General features: G+C 37.7%; 1 protein-coding gene across 1 annotated transcript in view; it reads left to right on the forward strand.

Moving 5' to 3' along the window:
- The window catches only part of COL4A6 (collagen type IV alpha 6 chain), a 303,300-nt gene that overhangs the window by 233,941 nt on the left and 44,821 nt on the right, over nt 1–24,538 (forward strand). The window contains exons 6-13 of the mRNA XM_039879752.1: nt 11,550–11,666; nt 13,861–13,929; nt 15,592–15,627; nt 17,382–17,444; nt 18,266–18,301; nt 18,479–18,520; nt 19,561–19,653; nt 20,977–21,030. Coding sequence (XP_039735686.1) covers nt 11,550–11,666; nt 13,861–13,929; nt 15,592–15,627; nt 17,382–17,444; nt 18,266–18,301; nt 18,479–18,520; nt 19,561–19,653; nt 20,977–21,030 — 510 coding nt within the window. The remainder of the gene's footprint in view (nt 1–11,549; nt 11,667–13,860; nt 13,930–15,591; nt 15,628–17,381; nt 17,445–18,265; nt 18,302–18,478; nt 18,521–19,560; nt 19,654–20,976; nt 21,031–24,538) is intronic.

Consider the following 24,538-nt stretch of genomic DNA (forward strand, 5'->3'; position numbering starts at 1 on the left):
AATTCATAAAATCCTCTTTAACTACAAGGTCCTTGAGCTTAGTTCCTATGTATTCGTCTATGCGTTTTATAGTTTCAGGTCTTATATTCAGGTCCTTAACCTCTTTTGAGTTAATTTTGGAGTGCAGAAATAGACAACAGTCTAGTTTCATTCTTGTGCAGGTTGCTTTCCAGTTTTCACAGCACCATTTATTGAAGAGGCTTTCCTTTCTCCACTGTATGGTTTTGGCTCTTTTGTAGAAAATTATTTACTCATATAAACATGAGTTTAATTCTGGACTCTCGATTCTGTTCCGCTAGTCCATATGTCTGTTTTTCTGCCAATCCCATGCTGTTTTGATTACTGTTGCTTTGTAGTATAATTTGAAGTTGGGCAGACTGATGCTTCCAAGCCTTGTTCTTTTTTCTCAGGATGGCTTTAGCATTTCTGTGTCTTTAGTGCTTCCATACAAATCTGATAATTTTTTGTTCTATTTCTTTAAAAAAGCCAATGGGATTTTGGTGCAGATTGTATTAAATCTATATAGTGCTTTAGGTAATATGGTCATTTTAACTATGTTGATTCTTTCAATCCGAGAACACGGAATATCTTTCCATTTCCTTGTATCTTCTTCAATTTCTCTTAATAGGGTCTTATTGATTATATTATATAGGTCTCTCACATGTTTTGTTAGATTAATTCCCAGGTATTTTATTCATTTTGTTGCAATTGCAAAAGGAATTATTTTTTCCACTTTTTTTTCTGACACTTCATTATTAGAGTATAGGAACTCTATGGATTTTTGAACATCGATTTTGTATCCAGAAGTTTTATTGTATTTGCTTATTGTTTCTAGTAGTGTTCTTGTGGAGTCTTTAGGGTTTTCTATATAGAGAATCATGTCATCTGCAAATAGTGACAGTTTGAATTCTTTGTTTCCTACTTGGATGTTTTTTTATATCTTTCTCTTGCCTGATTGCACTAACTAGGACCTCCAATGTTATATTGAATAACAGTGGCAATAGTGGACAGCCTTGCCTTGTTCCTGATCTTAGAGGGAAGGTTTTTAGTTTTTCATCATTAAGTATAATGTTGGCTGAGGGATTGTCATATGTGGACTTCATTATGTTAAGGTATTTTCCTTTTTCTTTCCGATTTTGTTAAGTGTTTTGATCATAAATGGATTCTGTACCTTGTCGAAGGCTTTTTCTGCATCTATTGATATAATCATATGGTTCTCATTTTTTAATTTGTTTATGTGGTGTATCACATTAATCAATTTGTTGAACCATCCTTGTGCCCCTGGGATGAAGCTCACTTGATCGTGGTGTATAACCTTTTTAATATGTTGTTGTATTCGGTTATCTAGTGTCATATTTAACAATTTTGCATCTGTGTTCATGAGAGATATTAGTCTAGTGTTTTATTTTTTTTGTGTTATCTTTACCAGGTTTTGGTGTCAGGGTAATATTCAACTCATTAAATAGTTAGGAAGTATTGACCCCTCTTCGATTTTTTGGAAGAGGTTGAGGAGAATAGGCATTAACCCTTCTTTGAATGTTTGGTAGATTTCACTGGTGAAGCCATCTGGTCCTGGACTTTTACTTTTTGGTAGGTTTTTGATGATTGTTTCAATTTCCATACTGCTAATCAGCCTATTTAGATTTTTCATTTCTTATTGATTCATTCTAGGAAGGTTGTATCTTTATTGTTCATTTATTCCAGGTTATTAAGTTTAGTGTTATATACTTTTTCATAGCATTCTTGTATGATCCTTAGTATTTCTGCAGTTCTGTTGTAATTTCCCCTCCTTCATCCCTGATTTTGTTTATGTGTGTCCCTTCTCTTTTTTCTTTAGTGAGTTAAGCCAGGAGTTAGTCAATTTTATTAACCTTCTCAAAGAACCAGCACTTTGCTGCATTTAGTTTTTCTATTGTTTTTGTTTGTTTGTTTGTTTTATTTTCAATTTCATTTAATTTTGTTTTAATTTTGATTATTCTTTCCTTCTGCTGACTTTAGGCTTATTTTGTTTTTCCTTTTCTAGTTTTTTAAGATGAAGCATTAAGTTGTTTATTTGGGCTCATTCTTGTTTTTTAACATATGTAATGATATAAACTTTCCTCTTATGACTGCTTTTGCCATGTCCCATAAGTTTTGATATGTTGTACTATCATTATCATTCATTTCTATGTATCTCTTGATCTCTCTTTTCATTTCTTCTCTGACCCAGTTATTCTTCAGTAGCATGTTGTTTAATCTCCATGTATTTGTGGTTCTCCCTGATTTCTTTTTACAGTTGAGCTCCAGCTTCAAAGCATTATGGTCAGAGAATATGGTTGGTATTATTTCAACCCTCTTACATATGTTGAGGCTATATCTGTGTCCTAGTATGTGGTCCATCCTTGAGAATGTTCCATGTGTACTAAAGAAGAATGTATAAGCAGCTGTTTTGGAATGGAAGGCTCTATATATATCAGTTATGTACAGTCGATCTAATGTGTTATTTAAGGATGCTATTTCCTTATTGATTTTCTGTTTAGATGATATGCCCATATCAGACAGTGTGTTATTTAGGTCCCCTACTATGATAGAGTTTTGGTCTGTTTCTCCCTTTAGTTCTGTTAGTAATTGCTTTACATATTTCGGGGCTCCCTGATTGGGAGCATAGATATTAATAAGTGTTATGTTTTCTTGGTGTATGATTCTCTATATCATTACAAAGTATCTCTCAGTATGTTTCTTTACCTTTTTTATTTCGAAGCCTATTTCGTCTGATATTAGCACTGCTAATATCAGTGCTCTGAATGCCATTTGCCTGAAATATCATTTTCTAGCCTTTCACTTTGAGTCTGTATTTGTATTTGGAACTAAGATGTATCTCCTAAAGGCAGCATATAATTGGGTTTTGTTTTTTGATCCAATCTGCAACTCTGTGGTTTCTATTGGTAAGTTCAGTCCATTTACATTTGGGGAGCTTATTGAAATATGAGGATTTCATATAACCATTTTATGTTTTCCTTTCTGGTAACTCGGTGTTTCCATTGTCCTCGTCCTTATGTGTCTGTTTTTTTGTTTTTTTTTTGTTTTTTTGTTTTTTAATTTTCATGGGGTTTTGTGGGTTTTCCCTTTGGTCCTTCTTGTTTTATGTTATATACTTCAGTTCTGTATCTTTGATGTGTGGTTACCATTAGGAATATGTAAATGATAGTTAAATATATACAGTCGTGCATTTTCTTCTACTCATGCCTTATCTCCATTCCTCTTTGCGAATCTGGATCTTTGAATCCTCCCCTTTTCAGTCATTGTTGTCTCAATTTATCATTATATTTGCTGAACATTCATTACTCTCTTACTATAGCAAATCTCTTCTTATTGTTTAAGCTTATAACGCCCTGTTCCTAGTAAGGGTTGCACTCCTCTGCTTCTGTCCGCCTGCTAGTCGCCATACTCCTAGGTATGTATTTTTTTTTTGTCATTTTGTTTTAGTTGATATGATTCATTTCACTATTTCCTGTATGCAGGACTTATAGTAGAGAATTCCCTCCATTTTTGTATGTCTGGAAATGTCTTTCTCTTTCATATCTAAAGGAGAGCTATGCTGGATACATTGTTCTTGACTGGTAGTTCCTATCATTTAATAGTTTGAATATTTGATTCCACTCTGTCCTGGCTTGTAAGTTTTGTGCTGAGAGGTCCAAAGATATTCTAATGGGTTTTCCTTGATAGGTTACTATCTTCTTTTCCCTGGCTGCCCTGAGAATTTTTTCTTTGTCATTGATTTTTTTTTTAATTTTTAATTAAGTGTATTGGGATAACATTGGTTAATACAATTATATAATTTTCATGTGTACATTATCATTTGACATCTGTATATTCTATTGTGCATTTACCACCCAAAGTCCAGTTCCCTTCAGCTACCATATATTTGATCCCCTTTACCCACTTCATTGTCCCCCTAAACTCTATATTTGACCCCCTTTACTCCATCTCCCTCCCGCTTCTCCCCCATCCCACTAGTATCCACTAGTCTATAGTCCTCTGGTGACCACTAGCCTATAATCCATGTCCATGAGTCTCTGTTTGTCCTTTTCATTTGTTGCTTTTAGGTTTATATCTCACATATACGTGATATCATGTGATTTTCAACTTTTTCAGTCCGGCTTATTTCGCTAAGCATGATTATCTCGAGGCCCATCTATGTTGTCGCAAATGGCAGTATTCCATCTCTTCTTATAACTGAGTATTATTCTATTGTATATATTACCACACCTTCTTTATCCAGTCATCTATTATAGGACACTTCGATTGCTTCCTAGCCACTGTGAATAATGCTATGAATATCGGTGTACAAATATCTTTTCAGAGATGGGTTTTCAAGTCTTTGGAGTAAATACCCAGTAGAAGGATTGCTGGATCATAGGATAGATCAATTCTTAGTCTTTTGAGGAACCTCCGTACTGTTTTCCATAGTGGCTGTACCAATTAGCAGTCCCACCTGCCGTGTATAAGGGTTCCTTTTTCTCTGCATCCTCTCCAGCACTTGTTATTACTTCTCCTGTTGATTATAGCTATTCTCACAGGTGTGATGGTATCTCATTGTGGTTTTGATTTGCATTTCCTTAATAGCTACCGATGTTGAACATCTTTTCCTATATTTCTTGGCCATCTGTATGTCCTCTAGGGAGAAGTGTCCCTTCAGGTCCCCTGCCCATTTATTGCTTGGATCATTTATTTTCCTGTTGTTGTTGTTACTGAGTCGTATGAGTTCTTTGTATATTTTGTATATTAGGCCCTTATCAGAGGCGTTGCTTACAAATATATTTTCACATTGAGTTGGGTTTCTCTTTACCTTGTTGACAATTGCTTTTGCTGTGAAGAAGCTTTGTAGTTTGATGTAGTCCCATTCACTTATTTTTGCCTTTACTTCCCTTGCCTTTGAGGTCAAATTCATAAATCCTCTTTTAACACCTTGAGCTTAGTTCCTATGTTTTCTTCTATGCATTTTACTGTTTCAGGTCTTATATTCCGTTCATTCATCCATTGTGAGTTAATTTTGCTGTGTGATGATAGACAACAGTCTAGTTTCATTCTTTTACAGATGGCCTTCCAGTTTTCCCAGCCTTGAAGCCTTAAAGAGGCTTTCCTTTCTACACTGAATGTTTTTGGCTCTTTTGTAGAAAATTACTTACCAATATAAACATGGGTTTTATTCTGGACTCTCGATTCTGTTCCACTGGTCAGTATGTCTGTTTTTCTGCCAATCCAATGCCGCTTTGATTACTGTTGCTTTGTAGTATAATTTGAAGTCGAACAGAGTGATGCCTCCAGCCTCATTCTTTTTTCTCAGGATGGCTTTGGCAATTCCGGGTCTTTAGTGCTTCCATACAAATCTGATGATTTTTTGTTCCATTTCTTTAAAAACTGCCAATGAGATTTTGATGGGGATTGCATTAAATCTGTATAATGCTTTAGGTAATATGGTCATTTTAACTACATCGATTCTTTCGATCCAAGAACACGAAATATCTTTCCATTTCTTTGTATCATCTTCAATTTCTTTTAATAGGGTCTTGTAGTTTTCATTCTATAAGTCCTTCACATGTTTCATTACATTTCTTACTAAGTATTTTATTCTTTATGGTGTAATTGCAAAAGGAATTAATTTTTCTACTTCTTTTTCTGACACTTCATTATTAGAGTGTAGGAACGCTACAGATTTTTGAACTTTAACTTTTTATCCAGAGACTTTACTGTATTTGCTTATTGTTTCTAGTAGTGTTCTTGTGGAGTCTTTAGGGATTTCTATATAGAGAATCATGTCATCCACAAATAGTGACAGTTTGACTTCTTCATGTCCTATTTGGATGCCTTTTATATGTTTCTCTTGTCTGATTACACTCTCTAGGACCCACAATGTTATATTCAATAACAGTGGCGATAGCGGACAGCCTTGCCTTGTTCCTGATCTTAGAGGGAAGGATTTTAGTTTTTCACCATTAAGTATAATGTTGGCTGAGGGTTTGTCATATATGGCCTTTATTATGTTAAGGTACTTTCCCTCTATACCGAATTTGTTAAGTGTTTTGATCATAAATAGATGTTTCTTATCAAAGGCTTTTTCTGCATCTATTGATATGATGATATGATTCTCATTTTTTAATTTGTTTATGTTGTGTATCACATTAATCAATTTGAGTTTGTTGAACCTTCCCTGTGCCCCTGGAATGAAGCCCACTTGATCGTCACGTATAATCTTTTTAGTATGTTGCTGTATTCGGTTCGCTAGTATCATATTTAGGATTTTTGCATCTTTGTTTATGAGAGACATTGGCCTGTAGTTTTCTTTTTTTGTGTTATCCTTATCAGGTTTGGGTATTAGAGTAATATTGGCCTCATAGAATCAGTTAGAAAATATTGTCTCCTCCTTAATATTTTGGAAGAGTTTGAGGAGAATAGGCATTAAATCTTTGAACGTTTGGTAGAATTCACTGATGAAGCCATCTAGTCCTGGACTTTTACTTTTTCATATGTTTTTGGTGATTGTTTCAATTTCCATACTGCTGATCAGACTATTTAGATTTTCCAGATCTTCTCCATTCAGTATAGGAAGACTGTATTTTTCTAAGTACTTATCCATTTTTCTAAGTTATTAAATTTAGTGTTATGTACTTTTTTATAGTATTCTTGCTTGATCCTTTGAATTTCTGCAATGTCAGTCATAAATTCACTTCTTTCATCCCTGATTTTGTTTATTTGTGTCCTGTTCTCTAGTGAGTCTAGCCAAGGTTTCGCCAATTTTATTAACCTTCTCAAAGAACCAGCTCTTTATTGCATTTATTTTTTTCTAACTTTTGTTTTCAATTTCATTGATTCCTGCTCTAATTTTGATTATTTATTTCCTTCTTCTGACTTTAGGCTTCATTTGTTCTTCCTTTTCTAGTTTTTTAAGATGAAGCGTTAGGTTATTTATTTAGGCTCATTCTTGATTTTGGAGATAGGCCTGTAATGATATGAACTTTCCTCTTATGACCACTTTTGCCATTTCCTAAAAGTTTTGATATGTTGTAACATCATTATCATTCGTTTCTATGCATCTCTTGATCTCTCTTTTTATTTCTTCTCTGACCCGGTTATTCTCCAGTAGCATGTTGTTTAATCTCCATGTATTTGTGGTTCTCCCTGATTTCTTTTTGCAGTTGATCTCCAACTTCAAAGCATTATGATCAGAGAATATGGTTGATATGATTTCTACCCTCTTATATGTGTTGAGGCTATCTCTGTGTCCCCGTATGTGGTCAGTTCTTGAGAATGTTCCATGTGCACTAGAGAAGAATGTATAAGCAGCTGTTTTGGAATGGAAGGCTCTGTATATGTCAATTATATCAAGTTGGTCTAATGTGTTATTTAAGGATGCTATTTCCTTATTGATTTTCTGTTTAGATGATATGCCCATATCAGACAGTGTGTTATTTAGGTCCCCTACTATGATAGAGTTTTGGTCTGTTTCTCCCTTTAGTTCTGTTAGTAATTGCTTTACATATTTTGGCATTCCCTGATTGGGAGCATAGATATTAATAAGTGTTATGTCTTCTTGGTGCATGATTCCCTTTATCATTATGAAGTGGCCCTCAATATCTTTCTTTACTTTTTTTATTTTGAAGTCTGTTTCGTCTGATATTAGTACTGCTACTCCCACTTTTTTCCAAATGCCATTTGCGTGCAATATCATTTTCCATCCTTTCACTTGGAGTCTGTATTTGCCTTTGGAGCTGAGATGTGTCTCCTGGAGGCAGCATATGGTTGGGTTTTGTTTTTTGATCCAATTTACAATTCTGTGTTTTTTATTGGTGAGTTCAGTCCATTTACATTTAAGATGATTATTGAAATATGAGGTCTTCTTATAGCCATTTTATCTTTTACTTTCTGGTAGCTCTGTGTTTCCATTGCTTCTGTTTCCTTGTGTTTCTGTTTTCTCTATTTTGGTTGTTTTTTATGGGTTTCCCCTCTGGTTCTTCTTATTTTATGTTATATACTTTAGTTCTGAATCTTTGGTGTGTGGTTACCATTACAAATATGAAAAGGATAGTTATATATATACAGTCATCCATTTTCTTCTCTTATGCCTTATCTCTATTCCCCTTTGCAAATTTAGATCTTTGAATCCTCCCTTTTTCAGTCATTGTTATCTCAATTTGTCCCTTTGTATGCTGAACGTTCATTACTATCTTGCTATAGCAATTCTCTTACTATTTAAGCTTATAATGCCCTGTTCTTAGTAAGGATTGCACTCCTCTGTTTTTATTTGCCTGATAGTCGCTTTACTCCTAATTATGTTTTTTTTGTTTGTTTTTGTTTTTGTTTTTTAGTCATTTTGTTTTAGGTAAACTGACCCCTTTCAGTATTTAGTGTAGTGCAGGCCTCATAGTGGAGAATTCCGTCAATTTTTGTATGTCTGGAAAGGTCTTAATTTCTCCTTCATATCTAAAGGAGAGCTTAATTTGATACATTATTCTAGGGTGGTAGTTCCTTTCACTTAATAGTTTACATATTTGATTCTATTCCTTTCTGGCTTGTAAAGTTTGGGCTGAGAAGTCCGATGATAATCTAATGTTTTTTTCTTTATAAATTACCGTTTTCTTCTCCCTGGCTGCCCTGAGAATTCTGTCTTTGTCATTGATTTTTGATAACTTTAATACAGTGTGTCTTGGCGAAGGCCTTTTTGGGTTGAGATCATTGGGTGTTCTATTGACTTCTTGAATTCCAAGCTCCAGCTCATTTCTTAGATTTGAGAAATTCTCATCCACTATTAGTTTTCTAGTCTCTGCTCCTTTTCTTCACCTTCGAGAATGCCCATTATTCTTATGTTTCCTCTCCTGATGGTATCAGCTAGTTCTTGTATTTCTCTTTCATTATCTTTCATTCTTCAGTTTCTCTCTTCTTTCTTCTGATTTATTTCTAGATTTCTGTCTTTGATATCACTGATCCTTCCTCCATTTTGTCAACTCTATTTCCCAAGCTTGCTATTTCATTTTTCAACTATTGTAGTGTTTTTGTTTGTTTGTTTGTTTGTTTGCAGGTTTTGTTTTTGTTTTTGTTTTTGTTTTTTAAAAATTTCCAGAATTTGTATTTGGTTCTTTTTGAAGGTTTCAATCTCTTTTCTCTGCTCACTGAATTTTTTCAGAAGTACCATCCTGAATTCTCTGTCTTTTAAGTCGCGTATTTCTATGTCTGTAACCTTATTTTCTGGAGATTTTTCTCTTTCTTTCTGAGATGCCTTGTCACCTTGGTTGTTTGTGGTGTTTAATGGACTATTTCTCCACCTGGGCATTAATGAAAATGTATTCTGCTTTTTTTCCTGAAAGATTTATTATATATGATCTCTCTTTAGCCTGCTGCAAAGAAGGCGCTTTTCTTTTGGTTTCCGGTTATTGGCGTCTAAGCCTCTTGGATCCCTGCTTTATATAAAGCCTTTAAAATGCCTTTTTATTTTCTGATAGATATTTAATCACACTTGCTACTCTCTTTCAGTCCCCGTCTGTGTCGGTGAAGGTCTTGGCAGCGTTTGCTCAGATTCCACTGGAGCTCTGCGGTGATGGGTCTCAGAGGGTATGTGGGAGGGTCCCTTTGGGTTGGGATTTCAATGCTGTGGCTCAGCCTCAGTTTTGCAACCACGGCCAGTAAAAATCAACTATTGTCTCTCTGAGGTCCCATCCCACTTCTCTGCTTTCTGCCCCGATGACTGGGCCCAGCCGCCTGCCACGTGGAACTCATAGCACGTCCAAGCAGGACTGTTCAGGGAAGTCGTTGGACCTTCTCCCCTCCTTGTCCTCCTGCAGGGAGCTCTGGCGGCTGCTAGAGGCAGCTTCTTTATTTCTCCCAGTCTATCACCCGACACCCGGGGTTCTGACCTGTGGTAGCTCTTATGCGCAGATCCCACGCTCAGATGTGCTGGTGTGCAGTTTCGGTGTTTTTTGTTGTTGTTGAGTTTTAGATGTTCAGCTTACTGTTGTTTCAAGGGGAGAGATCTGAGGACGTCTCTCAATCTGCCATGTTTCCCAGAATTCCCCTGATTTTTGATAGTTTTAATGCAATGTGTCTTGGAGAAGGCCTTTCTGGGTTGAGATAATTGGGTGTTCTGTTGACTTCTTGAATTCCAAGCTCTAGCTCATTTTAAGTCAGAGGTTAATTTCAGAGAATTCATCTAAGGTAGAAAAGAGTGAACGGGTGCCTCTGGAAACCTACAGATAGAAGATATCAGTAGTTCAGGCAAGAAAACTACAGAAGGACCAGCCTCCCAAGGCACAGATCTGGGGAAGGTAAAGTGTATATCTTCAGGAAAAATAAGAATAGCCATCTCATTTAGTAATAAAATGTTGATGACTCTAATAAACTGTCTCAGTTTCCCCCACTGCAACTCACTTCAGTCTGGAAAGGCACAGATTGTAACGAGTTTATTGCAAAGATATGTTTGTTGACCCCTCCTCTGGACTTAGCATTCTGAGTCCAGCAGTGTAGATGCATACTTTTGTATTAACAGACTATCGCCTATAGCTATAATAGCAACGTAAATGAAATAGAATTCTATGAGGCATTTTCTTAATAAGAATTTGATAAAAGTTTGTTTCCTCTAATAATTTGAAAAGTTGCTTTTTGAACACGTGGCGTATTTCCCTCGAATCATTATATATATATACTTGGCTTTAAAAAGTGTGTGTGAGAATGTGAGAGTCTACCTTTTATTAACCCATCTATATTTATGGTCTCCCAGGTCATCTCTTTGCTCCATACCCAACACACAACCCACTTTTAACATATTAAAAAAGAGATATTCCTTACAGAAAAGTAGACTCTATGCACCAAGAAAGCCCAACTTTGGAAAATAATTGAATTTAGACCAACTGTATATGTTTGGTTATTAATAAACCAGCAAAACAACTGCCTCCACAGTGAGTATGGAGAAGAAACATTTCTCTAACCAAAACAATAGCCTGGCATGTGATAATGATAAAATAAGATTGAAAGTGTAGTTCTTCCAGGACATGCTTATTTTCAATCAAGCCGCTTTCAGGAGAGGTGGTGCTGTGAAAACTTCTTCTACTCTGATGACCAAAATCCATCATCATTTCCCATGCAAACAAAGCTTCCAATACAGAAAGCCATGCCAGGCTGCCCAGATTTCAGTCTATTCTGAGGAATCCCAAAGCCTGGCATGAGTCCATATTGGTAGAATTTCAGCTTCCAGACAGCTAAGCCCCATCTTAGTACATCTTTGTACCCAGGGAAGGTGAAGTTGCAACCACCTGTGTATCCCACCTCTTTATGTTTCATCCTTTTGGTTTCAGCTTGGATCCTATTAAAGCATTGATCCTTTTGGGAGAGGTAACACTGAGCTGTCATCAGCCACATACACCTGAGTATAAAGGAAGGCTATGAGAACATTGCTGATGGGGCTAAGGGAATGAACAAGGAGCTAGAGTTTGGCAGTATGCTTGGCTTCTTTCACTATAAAACTTATTGGAGTAGCTGAGAGTCCTGTGCCTGACATGATCCTTTCTTTTCTCTTTGAACAGGGCCACCCTGGACAGCCAGGGTCCAGAGGCCCACCTGGCCAGGATGGCTGTAATGGGACTCAAGGAGCTGTTGGATTTCCAGGCCCTGATGGTTTTCCTGGGCTTCTCGGATCACCTGTACGCTGCCAGATCTTTGTACATTATTTCAAGTGGCTTTGCCTCTCTCCAAGTTTGCCCTTTTTTTGTTGTTGTTGTTCTCTGGAGATCTCATTAAGCATCTGTGGGGCAACCACTGTGGCCCCTTGTCTAATTTAAGAGTCTAATTTAGACACATTAAAAGTCTAAAGAAGAATACCAGTTGCAGGGAGTGTACACATGTTTTACTACTTAGGGTTATTTTTTAAAATAATACTTTTAGAGTTGGCAAGATTGTTGAAAGACTAGTAAATTTCAGAGCAAAGTACATGCTTGGACTGCATCACATGTCACCACATCAGATAATATTTGGAAATGTAGTTTTGGAAGGCTTATATAGAATCATGGAAGCACTAACAATGGCCCAAATGGTTTGGCAAGCTTGGTATATACGTTATTCTTAACTGGGAGTGTTCACGCCCCCCAAGGGGACATTTTACAATTATTAACATTTTGATTGTCACAACTGGAGGTGTGCTGCTGGCCCCCTCCCCAACATCAAAGAATAATCTGTCCCAGAGTGTCAATAGTGAGAAATAGTTGAGAAATCCAACTTTACACAGACATAGTTTGTGTTCCTCTCCCATGTCCTCCCCCACAGACATCATAACCCTTGATTCTTGGATTGATAAAGCATTTATTAGACCCTGGTGTCACCATTTTTCTTTCATTCCATTCATCCAGATGGAGCTCCAATATTTGGATCTAAGGGATTTCTAATAGATACCATGCCCTTGCAAGGCTGCTTTTACAAGTGGCTGGAAAGAGAAAAAAAAAATATTTTGAGCCCATTCTCAACCTCACTTGAAATCATCTAAACTAATAAGGGTACTAATGTGATATATTTAGCTCAAAATCACACTATTAGACAGATCCTACATTAATTAATTGATATTTTACTGAAAGAGCAGCACCATTGTCTTCAGTGACCAAGTTGTGGGTGTGGGTATAGGTGTCAGAAAATGAGACATACATACATGTCATAAAGGACCTTGATATCTAAGGACCAAACCAATATGCAGCAGGGAAGGAGGATATATTACTGACTTAGTAGGAACTGTTTGAGTCACAAAGGCCTTCAGACACTGCCATGGCAACAGGAGAGGAGAACAAATCACATCTGTGTTAAGTAAGTAGATATCCAGGAAACTAAGGAAATGCTGCCCCCAAAAGGGAGAAAATAAATCTTGAGGTAATAAACATCTGACAGCCAAAGGAGAAGGGTAAAACCTAATCCTATCCCTAAACCTCCCCTTAAGCCTAAGCAGGAACTTAGATATATATTTTTTACTAAGCTGAACCTTACTAGTCCTGCTGAATCCTGAGTAAATATTCTTTAACACTCTTTTAATGAAAGTAGTGGCCACAATAATAAGGGAACATAGAAAGTGTTAGTAAAGAAACTGGTTAGTGCTTCTGAGACCTCATTGTTCTTTTATTATATCTATGATTTTTTTAACTCAAAGAATTCATCATTCAACCAATGCTTCAATCATCAAAGTTTAGCTGTACCCCTAATTCTAATCCTGACTTCCCCTTAGGTATGGGGTCATTGATTTTCCTCAGGAGAGTGACATCTAGCAAACACCCAGCATCTGCCACTGCGACAGTAAAAGTCTGGTTGATAGATGGATCAGGCATACTTTGAGCTGTTTTCTATGTTAGTGAGACACACTGGCCTCTTAGACAGGTGTTGAAGTTGAAGTTATGTGGTAGTAGCACAGGATGGAGATGGATTTGTAGATTTCTCTTAGACCAGAGGTTGGCAAACTGGCCCACATGACCCTTGACCTGTGACTTGTATTTACATTCTTAAAAGATTGTAAAAAAGAAGAGTAAAAGAATATGGGATAGAGCCCAGATATGGCCTGCAGAGCTTAAATTATTTACTATCTGTCTCTTTACTGAAAAAGTTCACTGCTCTGAATAGATTCAAAGTCTCCGACTTTCTAGTCCCTTTCCAAACTTCTGACTTGGAGGTTGGGAGAGCAGGCATATAGCTTTGAGACACGTTGCCTATTCAGAGGATGTACTTTGTCCCTTAGCACAGCCAATTCTGGCATAGAACAAGCCACATAATTTCATCCTCTTGCTGTTCCATCCTCCATCTGATGAGATCATGCTATTAACAAAACTGTGTGTGTGCATTTATGAGTTTTTTTCTTATTTTACTCAGGGGCCTCCTGGTCAGAAAGGATCTAAAGGTGAACCTGTCTTTGCCCAAGGTAGTTTCAAAGGAATGAAGGTAAGAGCCTCTAAGGCAGACAGCTGAGTAGGCTATAGGCTGACCTCCCTGGGATTGGTCTCCACCTCTAATAAAAACATTTCCAGAGCGAACATCTGTGTCTCTATTTAAGGAGCAGAGTAAGCTGGATATAAAAAGGATCTTAAGCTCTTTGTGGTGGAAACATTGACAGAAATGTTTGCAACCATGCTGTCAAAGAGATTTGCTTTGTAGGATGTAGACCAAAAATAGGAAATAGATCAGCAAACAGTTTGTATGGGTATTATTTTCTTTGATAAGCCAAGGCATTTCCTGGAGGCAGTTACCCTTCATCTGCTCTAGAATCCTTGATGTCTGCATACCTTGGTTTGAAGCTGTGTATGTCTCTATCCATCTTAGCATGGCCACTAGCCCAGGATTTTGTCCCTGCTCTTTTTCTGTCCCTGAACACCAACCTATCACCCTTCTCTGGGCCCCTGGCTGTCTGTAAAAATTGTCTGACAACTCTGTAGCTGGTTGGAAACTTTCATCTCTTCGTAGAATTGACAAGAACCTTCTATGTTCTTGTTACTATACTCTTGGTGTATGCTGGCTAGTATCCTGTGGGCCCTTAGTAAGTTTTGGTGTGAAATGATTGATCCTATTTCCTTTGTAGAGCGGGAAGGAAGCCCATCATTTCCCTGGTAGCAAATAGGAATCTCTGTGCCCAACATGAGGGGAAGATGCACCCAAGCTCATTCAGCTGAGGATGGAAACTTTCTGTCTTCCATTCATGCACAGAGCCCAGAACATTGGAAATCACTTTGGAAGGGAGTGATGGAGGTGGGTGGGTGAGAACTGGAGAAGGTATGGGGTTCAAGCTCTTGGCTATAGATGCCATGCCAGAAGATAGAATGTTAGTCTTGGAAAGGACCTCATGATTGTCAGATTCATGTTTCTCATTTTACAGGTAGAAAAACTGAGGTATACTGAGGCTATGTGACTTGCTCAGAGTCACACAGCCAGTTTACCAAAGAGCCAAAACCCAAGCAGTGCTCTTTCCATCCTGCAGAGAGCTGATGTTTTACTGTAAGCCAAGTGGGTAACACTAGCAGGTGTCAAAATATGGCTATTGTCATAGCAAACATTGATTAAATGGATTTGGCCAAAAAGCAAAGAGACCCTGGACCCAATAGAATACAGCACTTTCCACAAGATGGTTATATTACAGATTCATACAGTGACTTATGATGCCGCAAAGTAATTAAAACATAATCAGAGACTGTATGCTCTGTTGATTCTCCCTTGAGATATCTGATTTGTATTGTATACATATGCGCAGAGATTCTCCGTGGATGAGAGCACACAAGAAGGTAGCTTTCCTCCAAAAAGAACAGGGAAATTAGCAGCCTGCAGAAGCAATTTCTAATTAATAAGTTCCTAGCAAAGGTGAAAATTAATTAATCCAAGTAAAATATGAAATCCTGTTCAACTAAAGATATATTATTTGTTTTCTAGAGTCCATATTTTTCTTAGGAAAAAAGTAAATGGTTGAACATGTCCGATTCATACATTATTTAAAACAGAAGACCTTGAGAGAAGAGGCCTAAGTTTTACTAATGTGTTTTCATGTCCATAAATCTTAGGTCAGTTATCTATGAAATACCAGAGGCTTGATTTATTAATCTCTTTTGTCTTTCTCAGGGGGATCCTGGGCTGCCTGGATTAGATGGAATCACTGTAAGTTATTATTTATGTGTTGACCTGTCAATTTTTAGTCAACCGTTACTAATGGTCCCTTTTCATTTTTCTCTATGGTGTTTGAAATTCTTTGTCGAATTTCTCAAGAAAAATCCGGAAAGTTGACGTAGAATGGGTCACACTATTTACTTTTTCCAGATGAGAAAGTAATAAGAGGATGAACTGTCTACCTCAAGTTACACAGCAGGCAGACTTTTATGCCAGGATCCTACATACTTCCTGGGATATGTTAGGAAATAATTTTGCTTTTCATTCAACAAGTATTTGCTAAGTGTTTTCTCTGTGTTTAGAGTGCTGTGGGTAAAACCAAAGTAGAACACTCTTCTTTAAAAAGTATTCTGTGTAGAAATTCCTTTTAGGAACTCTAAATAATAGTGAGTTCATGAAAAGCCCTGAGTTGTATTAATAAAAACTTTCTGTTTTCCTTGAGTTTCCACATTGTCATCACTTTCCTTTGAAGTAACTTAGGAAAAGCTCCTTCTAAATGTCTTATCACTATACTGTACACCTGAAACTAATATAAAATAATATTGAATGTCAACTGTAATTGAAAAAAAAATAAAGAAAAAAGAAAAAACCCTTCCTTCTTCCTTCTTTCCTGTATCAGGGTATCTTCCTTTCTTCTTTCATTTCAGAATAGGTACTGAGCTACTATCAGCAAAATGCTATGAGTGATCCCTGAGACAATGCAGACATGGTCTTTGCCCTCCGCCCCACCCTACCCCACCCCAGGCTCTGAAAAACTAATAGGAATATGGGATAAAAATTCCACAAAAGCTTTGAGGAAGAGATGCTGTCCATCTAAGGATAGATCATGAAAGATTTTATATCTAAGGTAGAGAAGGTAGCATCTCAGAAGTGTGAATGATGTTTAGGCTGGCTGGCAATAGGAGGAAGCTTTCTAAACAGAGAGAATAGTTTGAGAAAAGGTAGGCAATAAACAGGATGTATATGAGCACATTGCAAACAGAAATGAGTAAGGACCAAAGGCATCCAGGTCCCCTAGAGCTAAACAGCATTGTCTTAGATAGTGTGTTGATTAAATTTATAGAAGAACATCTACTATATTTGCTGCCCACAAAGGTATAGTTTTCATCTACATACACAGGCATGATAAATAAACCATAAAGATTATGGAATGGGGGTGTTGGAGGCTGAATAAGAGATTTGTGATCACTAAGGAGACCATAGGTTATTAGTTATTGTCAAAACAATATTGCGCTGTTATACATTTCCTTTCTCTTCCTTCTAAGTCTTGACTTCACTTAGTCTCTCCATCCCTTACTTCTTAAGGTATAGAACATTCTCATCACCTCAGAAAGTTTTGCCCTGCCAACTAAATAATCCCCAAAGGCAACCACTATTCTGATTTTTTTCCATCCTTAGATCAGGTTTTTCCTAGTCTAGAACTTCATATAAAGAGAATAATACATTATGGAATCTTTGAGGTCTGGCTTCTTTTACTTAGCAATTTTTTTTTTTTTGAGATTCATCCACATTGTTTCATACATCAGTAGTTTGTTACTTTTTATTGTTGAGTATTTATCCCACTGTATGGATGCATCACAGTTCATTAATTCTTTTATCAATGGACACGTGGGACATTCCAATTTTTTACTATTATGAATAAAATTGCTATGAACATTCTTGTGTAATTCTTGTGGACATATATTTTCATTTTCCTTGAGAAACTGTCTTGCTTTTTTGATCTTGGTAAAAACTTGCCTCTCTAGGGCCCACGAGGAATACCCGGCTCCCCAGGAGCTGTAGGACCCATAGGATCACCAGGATTACAAGTAAGTATCCTAAATCTACCATGTAATCATGCCTTCCCCACCAGACCATTCATAGGTGTACATAAATTTAATGTAAACATAGGCTCTCCTAGTGGAGAAAGGCAACTTCCATTCTTAGTGGATTACAGTGAAGTGTGCTCTTGTAAGGAGCTATATGTTGTCTTTATTTATTAGAGTCTTTCTGACTATCCACTCAGCACCTATAAAGCCTCCTGGTCTAGCTCAATCTAAAGTATAGCCCATAGGTGGCAGATACCTGACCTATATTGCTACCATCCACTCCCTTCACTCATGTCACATGTTGATAGCTAATCATATCACCACTACCATCACCTATCCTGAACGCAGAAGCAGCTTTAAAATCCTTCTCAACACTGCACCTTGGACAGCTCTACCTACCTATCTTTCTGATACCTGACCTATTTGCTATCACTGGTATAGGAAGAGCATAGCCAGTCATCTGTGTGGTTCTGGGAAAGCCTTGCCCCAAATTGTTCTCTCTCCAGTGCATGAAATCTCACCACTTATTACTTTGATATAGCTTCACATAAGGTCATCATTTTTTAACTTCCTGGCCTATTGGGAGGAATCACACATGAAATCTTCACTACCGTAGCATGAATGTGGTTATCATGTCAATTTGGGAGATTTCAAAGGAGATTAAAAAAAAGGAACCATGGGAGAAGGAGCTAGAATTTGCTGCACAAAAGCCAGGCTACACCAAGACAGTGGAAAACTTACCCCAGTAACTCTCAACATGCCAAGGTTCTTTTTGGCTGAAACTAACAAGTGCTAACTATTTCCATTCATTTTTAATATAGGGTCCTCCAGGCTTTCTTGGTCTTCCTGGTCTTGACGTAAGTATACTTCGTCTTGGAGCATTTGGATTCCTACCACTAAGTACTCTAGTTTCCCCAGAGATATTCTGGTTTGGTGAAACACACTTTCTGGTAAAAAGACTGCATTCCAATTGAAGTTCCTGGAGTTTGTTTAGTAATTGATTTTGTTTTTCCTCCCTGCACCCCATGCCCCAGGGAAATATGGGGTTAGGTTTCCAAGGAGAGAAAGGAGACAAGGTAAATAGATTTTGCAAAATACCATCTGCATTCCATACGCTCCAAGAAACAGCTTTGGCTGCACCCGTGTGCCTGCTTATGTAAGGGTATTTAGATTTTTGCCTTGAGAAATGAGCGTTTCCCACCCCACGTGGATTCTCTGGTGGGGTCACATACATGTGCACATGCCGCACATATGATATCATGGTCTTTCTCTTTCAAAATATTATAGTCTTTCCGCTTCCTACCTGTGAAGGGTGTATGTCTTGCAAATATATTCTCTTGAAATATATTTCTTCTTCCTTCCACCTGGGTATTTCCCTGGTGTTTTGTATATTGTGTCACCTCTCTTTCTTTTCCTCTCCTTCTCCTCTTACCTCCATCCTTCCTCCTCTTCCTCCTCCTCCTCCTCCTCTTCTGTTTCCTTCCTCTTCCTCTTGCTCCTCCTTCTCCTCCTCTCTCTATCCCCTCTCTCCTCCCTAACCACTCTTTCACCATTGTATTTTATTTCCTCTCCTTTATTCTCCTTTTTCCCTCTGTACAAATCATGCAGTGATTTGGAAGCCTAAGGGAGACTGGGAGCTTGTCCTCTCCACTCTTCATAGCTGCCTCTTGTAGATTGCTCTGCCTTCAAAGAGCAGATTCAGTCCCCCCACCCCTATGTTCCGATATGGACTTCACCGCCTCTTCTTGTGCTCCTGGACCAATTAGAGTCTGATCACTGTTGCCACGAGGTGACCATTCACCTTGCGCAAAACCCTTTATTGCTTTTTTTAAAGTACCCTTCATACATGACATGGCAACCATGAACCTGTGGTTTCTTTTCATCCATCTGCCTTCCTCCCTCCACAGAGCTGGTACAAAATACATTTGTAGAGGCTTATAATTCTTCTCACCCCTTGGCACTAATAGTTTTGTTTCCTCTTTGATGCAAGGGTCAGTGTGAAGAGGCTAAATAATGGACAGTTTATTTGTGAATTACATCCAGATGACAAATCCACCTTCTAAAGAAATGGTCTGTGTGCTTTCTGCTTTGCTTAACATTCCCTTTGATCTTATAGGGGGATGTTGGCCTCCCTGGCCCTGCAGGACCTCCACCATCTACTGGAGAATTGGAATTTATGGGATTTCCCAAAGGAAAGAAAGGATCTAAGGTAGTGAACACTTAAGATCAGGAAAAATTAATAAGTCTTTTCCTATTAGTACCAAAGTTCAACTCTAATAACCAGACTATACTGGAAGGATAGAGAGTTCCGAACAATGGATTTTTGCTTGGAAGTGTTGGCAAAGCCTTCTTTGTTTTGTCCTTTTTGAAAAGCTTTCGAAAAATTCTGGATTTTGGTGTGTGGATATGAGTATGTTTGAGTTTCTGAGTATTTGTTTAAGTGATATTTCCTGTGTTTCAGTTTTATAGATTCAATTATCAAGATGCTAAATAACTTTAAATAAATATTAAATAGTTGTGTTTTTTTTCCTTCTAACTCTCAACTTTCTGAATACTTATGTTGTCCCCAAAACACTGTGAAAGAACACATAAGATATAAATGATTGCTTTTTTAGTTACCTTTTTAAAAAAGTTATTTGCCCTCAAAACTTGACTCTGCAAAAATTATATACTGCTACCATGTGGCAGTAGATGCCCTAACTCACCTACCAAGGCCAAAGTTGTAGACCTGTTTAACCAAGATATTTTATAGTCTGTATTTTTATGTGAAAGAATGTACATATGGTTGTGTTTAGATGGCTGTATGCTGTTGAGGTGTGTAGATATCTTTCAATAACCTGCATTCCCTTCTTTCCTGGAATTCTCTTAAGTTTTGTGATTCTGTGCCTGTGGTCAAGGAATAGGCAGGGGAAGGTGTTTAGTCCCATTTCTTTAATATTGTCTTTGTGGAAGCAATAGCTCCAGGCCTTCTCCGGGTTTACAGGAAGTAATCATTGATTGGAAACAGTTTGGAAGCATATGAAAGATTTACTGCCTCCCTGATCATTCCCAAACTTTAGGGAGCCCTTCCATGGCACATATATGTAAATTAGTATATCAGGGAAACACTGATTAAAGTGTTGTGTCCCTATCCAAATTGTAATTGTTACTCTTTTTCCAAAACCATTGATTTCTTTGCAGCCTATAATTTGCTATAGTAAATTACACTGAACAATTTCTTCCACTAGAAATAAAAGAGATGATCAACCTTTCTATCTCCCAATTAGCCTGGGCATTTGAAATTCTGTTTTAGACAGTTTTCTTTCCCTGCCATGGGCCTTGGTCCTTCCCACACTACAAAGGGCTCCCTAAACTATGACATCCTGGTATAGTTACTTGTTGGGGAGACTGGGCAATCTGTGCCACCCTTTGGTGTCCCAATCCTGATATCCCATTGTTTCCCCACTGCTCAGCCTAAGTAGTTCAAGGGAGCCATCTCCTTTATGTTTACTGCTTCCTGCTGCTACTCACTAAGCTTTGCTTGTTTTTCTAGGGGGAACCAGGGCTTCAGGGTTTCCCAGGAACAAGTGGCCCTCCAGGTTTCCTGGTAAGTCTCCTTATATGATCAACATGTATTCAAGGATCCAACTAGACAAAAGCTATAGCAATAGAAGGCTAACAAGACCTCTTCCTATGGTTACTGTAGAGAATTACAACATCTTTGTTTTTAGAAAGCATTTAAAATGTTCTTGTTTCTTGAACCCATGGGGACATTAGCATGGTTCTTCATCAGACTATATGTCTTAGAAGTTATCAGCTCAAACTCTAGAGTTAAAGCAGACCTAGGCTTGACTTCTGGTTTCACCAGTTTCTAGCTATGTGACCTTGGACAAGTTTCTTAAGCTAATGAATGACTTACCACATGTATAGCATTTATCGATTGTTCAGTAAATGGTAGTTAACCTTAGTAATCCTATCTTCACTTTCCTATCTGCCCTTGTATCTTAGAATCCTTCACTCAACAAACACCTTTTGAGGGCCCTTATGTTCTAGGCATTCTGCTGGATCTGAGACTACAAGAGTAAATAACAGTCCAATAAGTTGAAGTCTCCATCCTTGAGGAGAATACATTCTAATAAGGGAATGAGGGAGAGACAGACAATAAAAAAGTAAATAAATGAATCAAGAACAAGTTCATATAGTAGTAAAGGACACATAGAAATTTTAAACAAAGGATATAGGGATGGAGTGTGGATGGGGAATAGGGTGGGCTAATTTGGATAGCAATCGAAAAGGGCTTCTCGAGGAAGTACATGTTATGAGGAAGCAAGTCACATGAAGATCAGGAAGACTGTTTTTGGCTGAGGGAAACTTAAGTGCCAAGCCCCTGAGTTTGGAAAAAGCTCAGAGCTTTTGAGGAACAAGAAGGCGAGTGGGTGGGAGCATAGTGAGCAAGGCCAAAACCTAGGCAGAGAGGGGCCAGATCATGGAAACTTTGGAAGGTCAAATGTGGCTTTTATGTTAAATATAGTAGGAAGCTATTAGAAGGCTCTGACTTATATTTTTAAGAAGATCACTCTTGGGGCAGGGGAGTAGAGAATGGAGGGAGGGTGAGGCAGCAAACAGAGACGACTAAAATAGTCCAGGTGAGAGATGGTGGTGACTTGAACTAGAATAATAGCAATGAAAATGGAGAGAAGTACATGGATTCAAAATGTAAAAAGTTTAAACTTTTTATTATGGAACATTTCAAAGATATACAGAGTAGAGAGAATATCATAATGATGCCCTTGCATATCTATTACTCAGCATCAAAATTTAGCAACTCATGGCCAATCTGAAGCAAATAACAGACATATCATTTCATCATAAATACTTCAGTATTTCTAAGAGATAAGAATTTTTTAAATTGTGACAATATCATCACTATTACTTATTTGTAATTATTTAATATCAGTTAAATCAGAATTCAGATTTATGATTGTCTCATAAATGCATTTTTATAATTGCTTTGTTAGAATCAGAATACAAAGGAGGCCCACACATTACATCTGAGTTATATGCCTCTTAAATTGCAAGATGAGTTTTGAAAGAGGAGCTGACAAAAATTTCATGGATAGGGGTAAGGAGGGAAATGACTGAATCAAAGATGACTGGGCCTGCCCCTATTTGCTGGCAAAGTGGAGATGGATGACTAGTTCTTCTTTTCAATTCCTTGAAACACTTTGCATCACTCCAAGTGTCCAGAAAACAGAGCCAGTAGAGCCAGTGGCACAGGTTGCTTCCATGATGATCCCTATCACTCTGTAGAAACACAGGGGAACAGAGAATAATCTGTTCAATGTACTCGATTTTAATCAGCTCAGTATCTAATGAATCATAAAGGAAAAGGACCCAAATGCTGGAGACAGGACACCTGGACTTGAGACCCAGCTCCAACTTTGGGGCTTTTTCAAGTCTCTGAACCTCTATATATATCTATAAGATAGCACTTGTCATACCTACTCTTTTGAGGCCCAACTCTCAATATATGTGAAGTTTCTTTACAAAGTATAAACCCGTACTGTCCAATATGATAACCACTAGCCACATATGGCTACTGAGCCCTTGAAATGCAGCTCGTCTGAAATGAGATATGTTGTAAGTATAAAATAAAGTATACACCAGATTTAAAACACTAGGTATTAGAAAAAAATCTCAAATATCTCATTAACAATTTTTACTTTCATGTTGAAATGACAATATTTATGATACATTCAGTTAAATAAAATGTTATTAAAATTAATCTTACCTAATTACTTAACTTTTTAATATAGCTATAACATAGTAGCTCACATTATATTTCTCTTGGATAGCACAAATACAAAGTACTTTGCAAGCAGGTCGGGGAAGAAGGTTTCAACATTCCTTTGTGAGCATTTTACATAGATTCTAGTTAACTCACATCATGCTTGTGAGATAAGCAAGGTGGGCTAGGCTTATCTCCTTGTACTGTTGAAGAAATCATGGCCTGAATGGATGAAGAGAATTGTCCAAAGTCACATAGCAAGTTATTAGCCAAATTAAGACTGAAATTCAGCTTTCTTGAATTCTAGCCTATCTAGGCTAGAATCCTCCCTCCCATTCCCTTCCCAGTTTTACCTCAGAAGATCCCCCCTGCTGCAGTTTCACAGTGTTCCCTTTTGTCTCTTAAAAGAAAGACTGGCTGACAACAATTCTGCATGGTAAATTGCAATGTGGTTTCAAGCTCAGCATTTCCAGTGTTTCACAGTGTGGGCTGAAAAATAGAAACCCCAGTAAAGACATCCAAGCTGGAAAAAAATAACTCCCTTTACATAGCACAGCATATTTTCAGCATATTTTCAAAAAACAAAAACAAACAAGCAACAACAACAAAAACAGAGTTCTCAGCCTACTCTAGCATAGATTCAGTGTGTGACCCTGGCCAAATCATTAAACTCCTTCACTCCTAATATCTCTATTTGCTTAATGGGATCATAGGTACCTTATACGCCTTCTGACAAAAAAGTTGTGAGAAGAAATTGGTAATTTGTTTGAGATACTCTGGGCTTTTCAGAGGAAACACACTTCTCAAATCTAAAGCCCTCACATAGGCTTTCAATTATCCACACTAACTGAGAAACAAGGCAGCACTAAGGATGTAAATCTCTAGGGAATCCAAACTGTCTCCTTTAACCATTTGTTTCCTTTTCATCTCAGCCTTAAACTTTGCAGGAGCTGCTGACATATGGCCAACCTCATAAATTTAGTCCTCATCTTTCTCTTGCCCCCTCTGCAGTGACCAAATATCCCTGATTTTCTGACTCAGTCTCAGCTTCACACATTTCACCCCATTGTCCCCAGGAGTACAGTCACACTTGTAGGCCACAGGTACTCCCATACAGACTGTCAGAGAGAATCATATACCTGTGTGCCCTCTGTCCGAGGGACCAATGAACGTAGGGGTAGGGCAAAATGGAAGAGATGAGTTGAGAGAGAAGAGAGAAAATTCACATGTCCTGAGATACCTATTGAATGGATCTGAGACAGTTACTGGGCACTCCTTGAAGGAGAACCACAGTTATGTGGTTCTCCTTCAATCGAGCACCAGGCTT

The sequence above is a fragment of the Pteropus medius genome, unplaced genomic scaffold, assembly GCF_902729225.1.
Source record: "Pteropus medius unplaced genomic scaffold, Ma_sr-lr_union100, whole genome shotgun sequence".
Lineage (NCBI taxonomy): Eukaryota > Metazoa > Chordata > Mammalia > Chiroptera > Pteropodidae > Pteropus > Pteropus medius.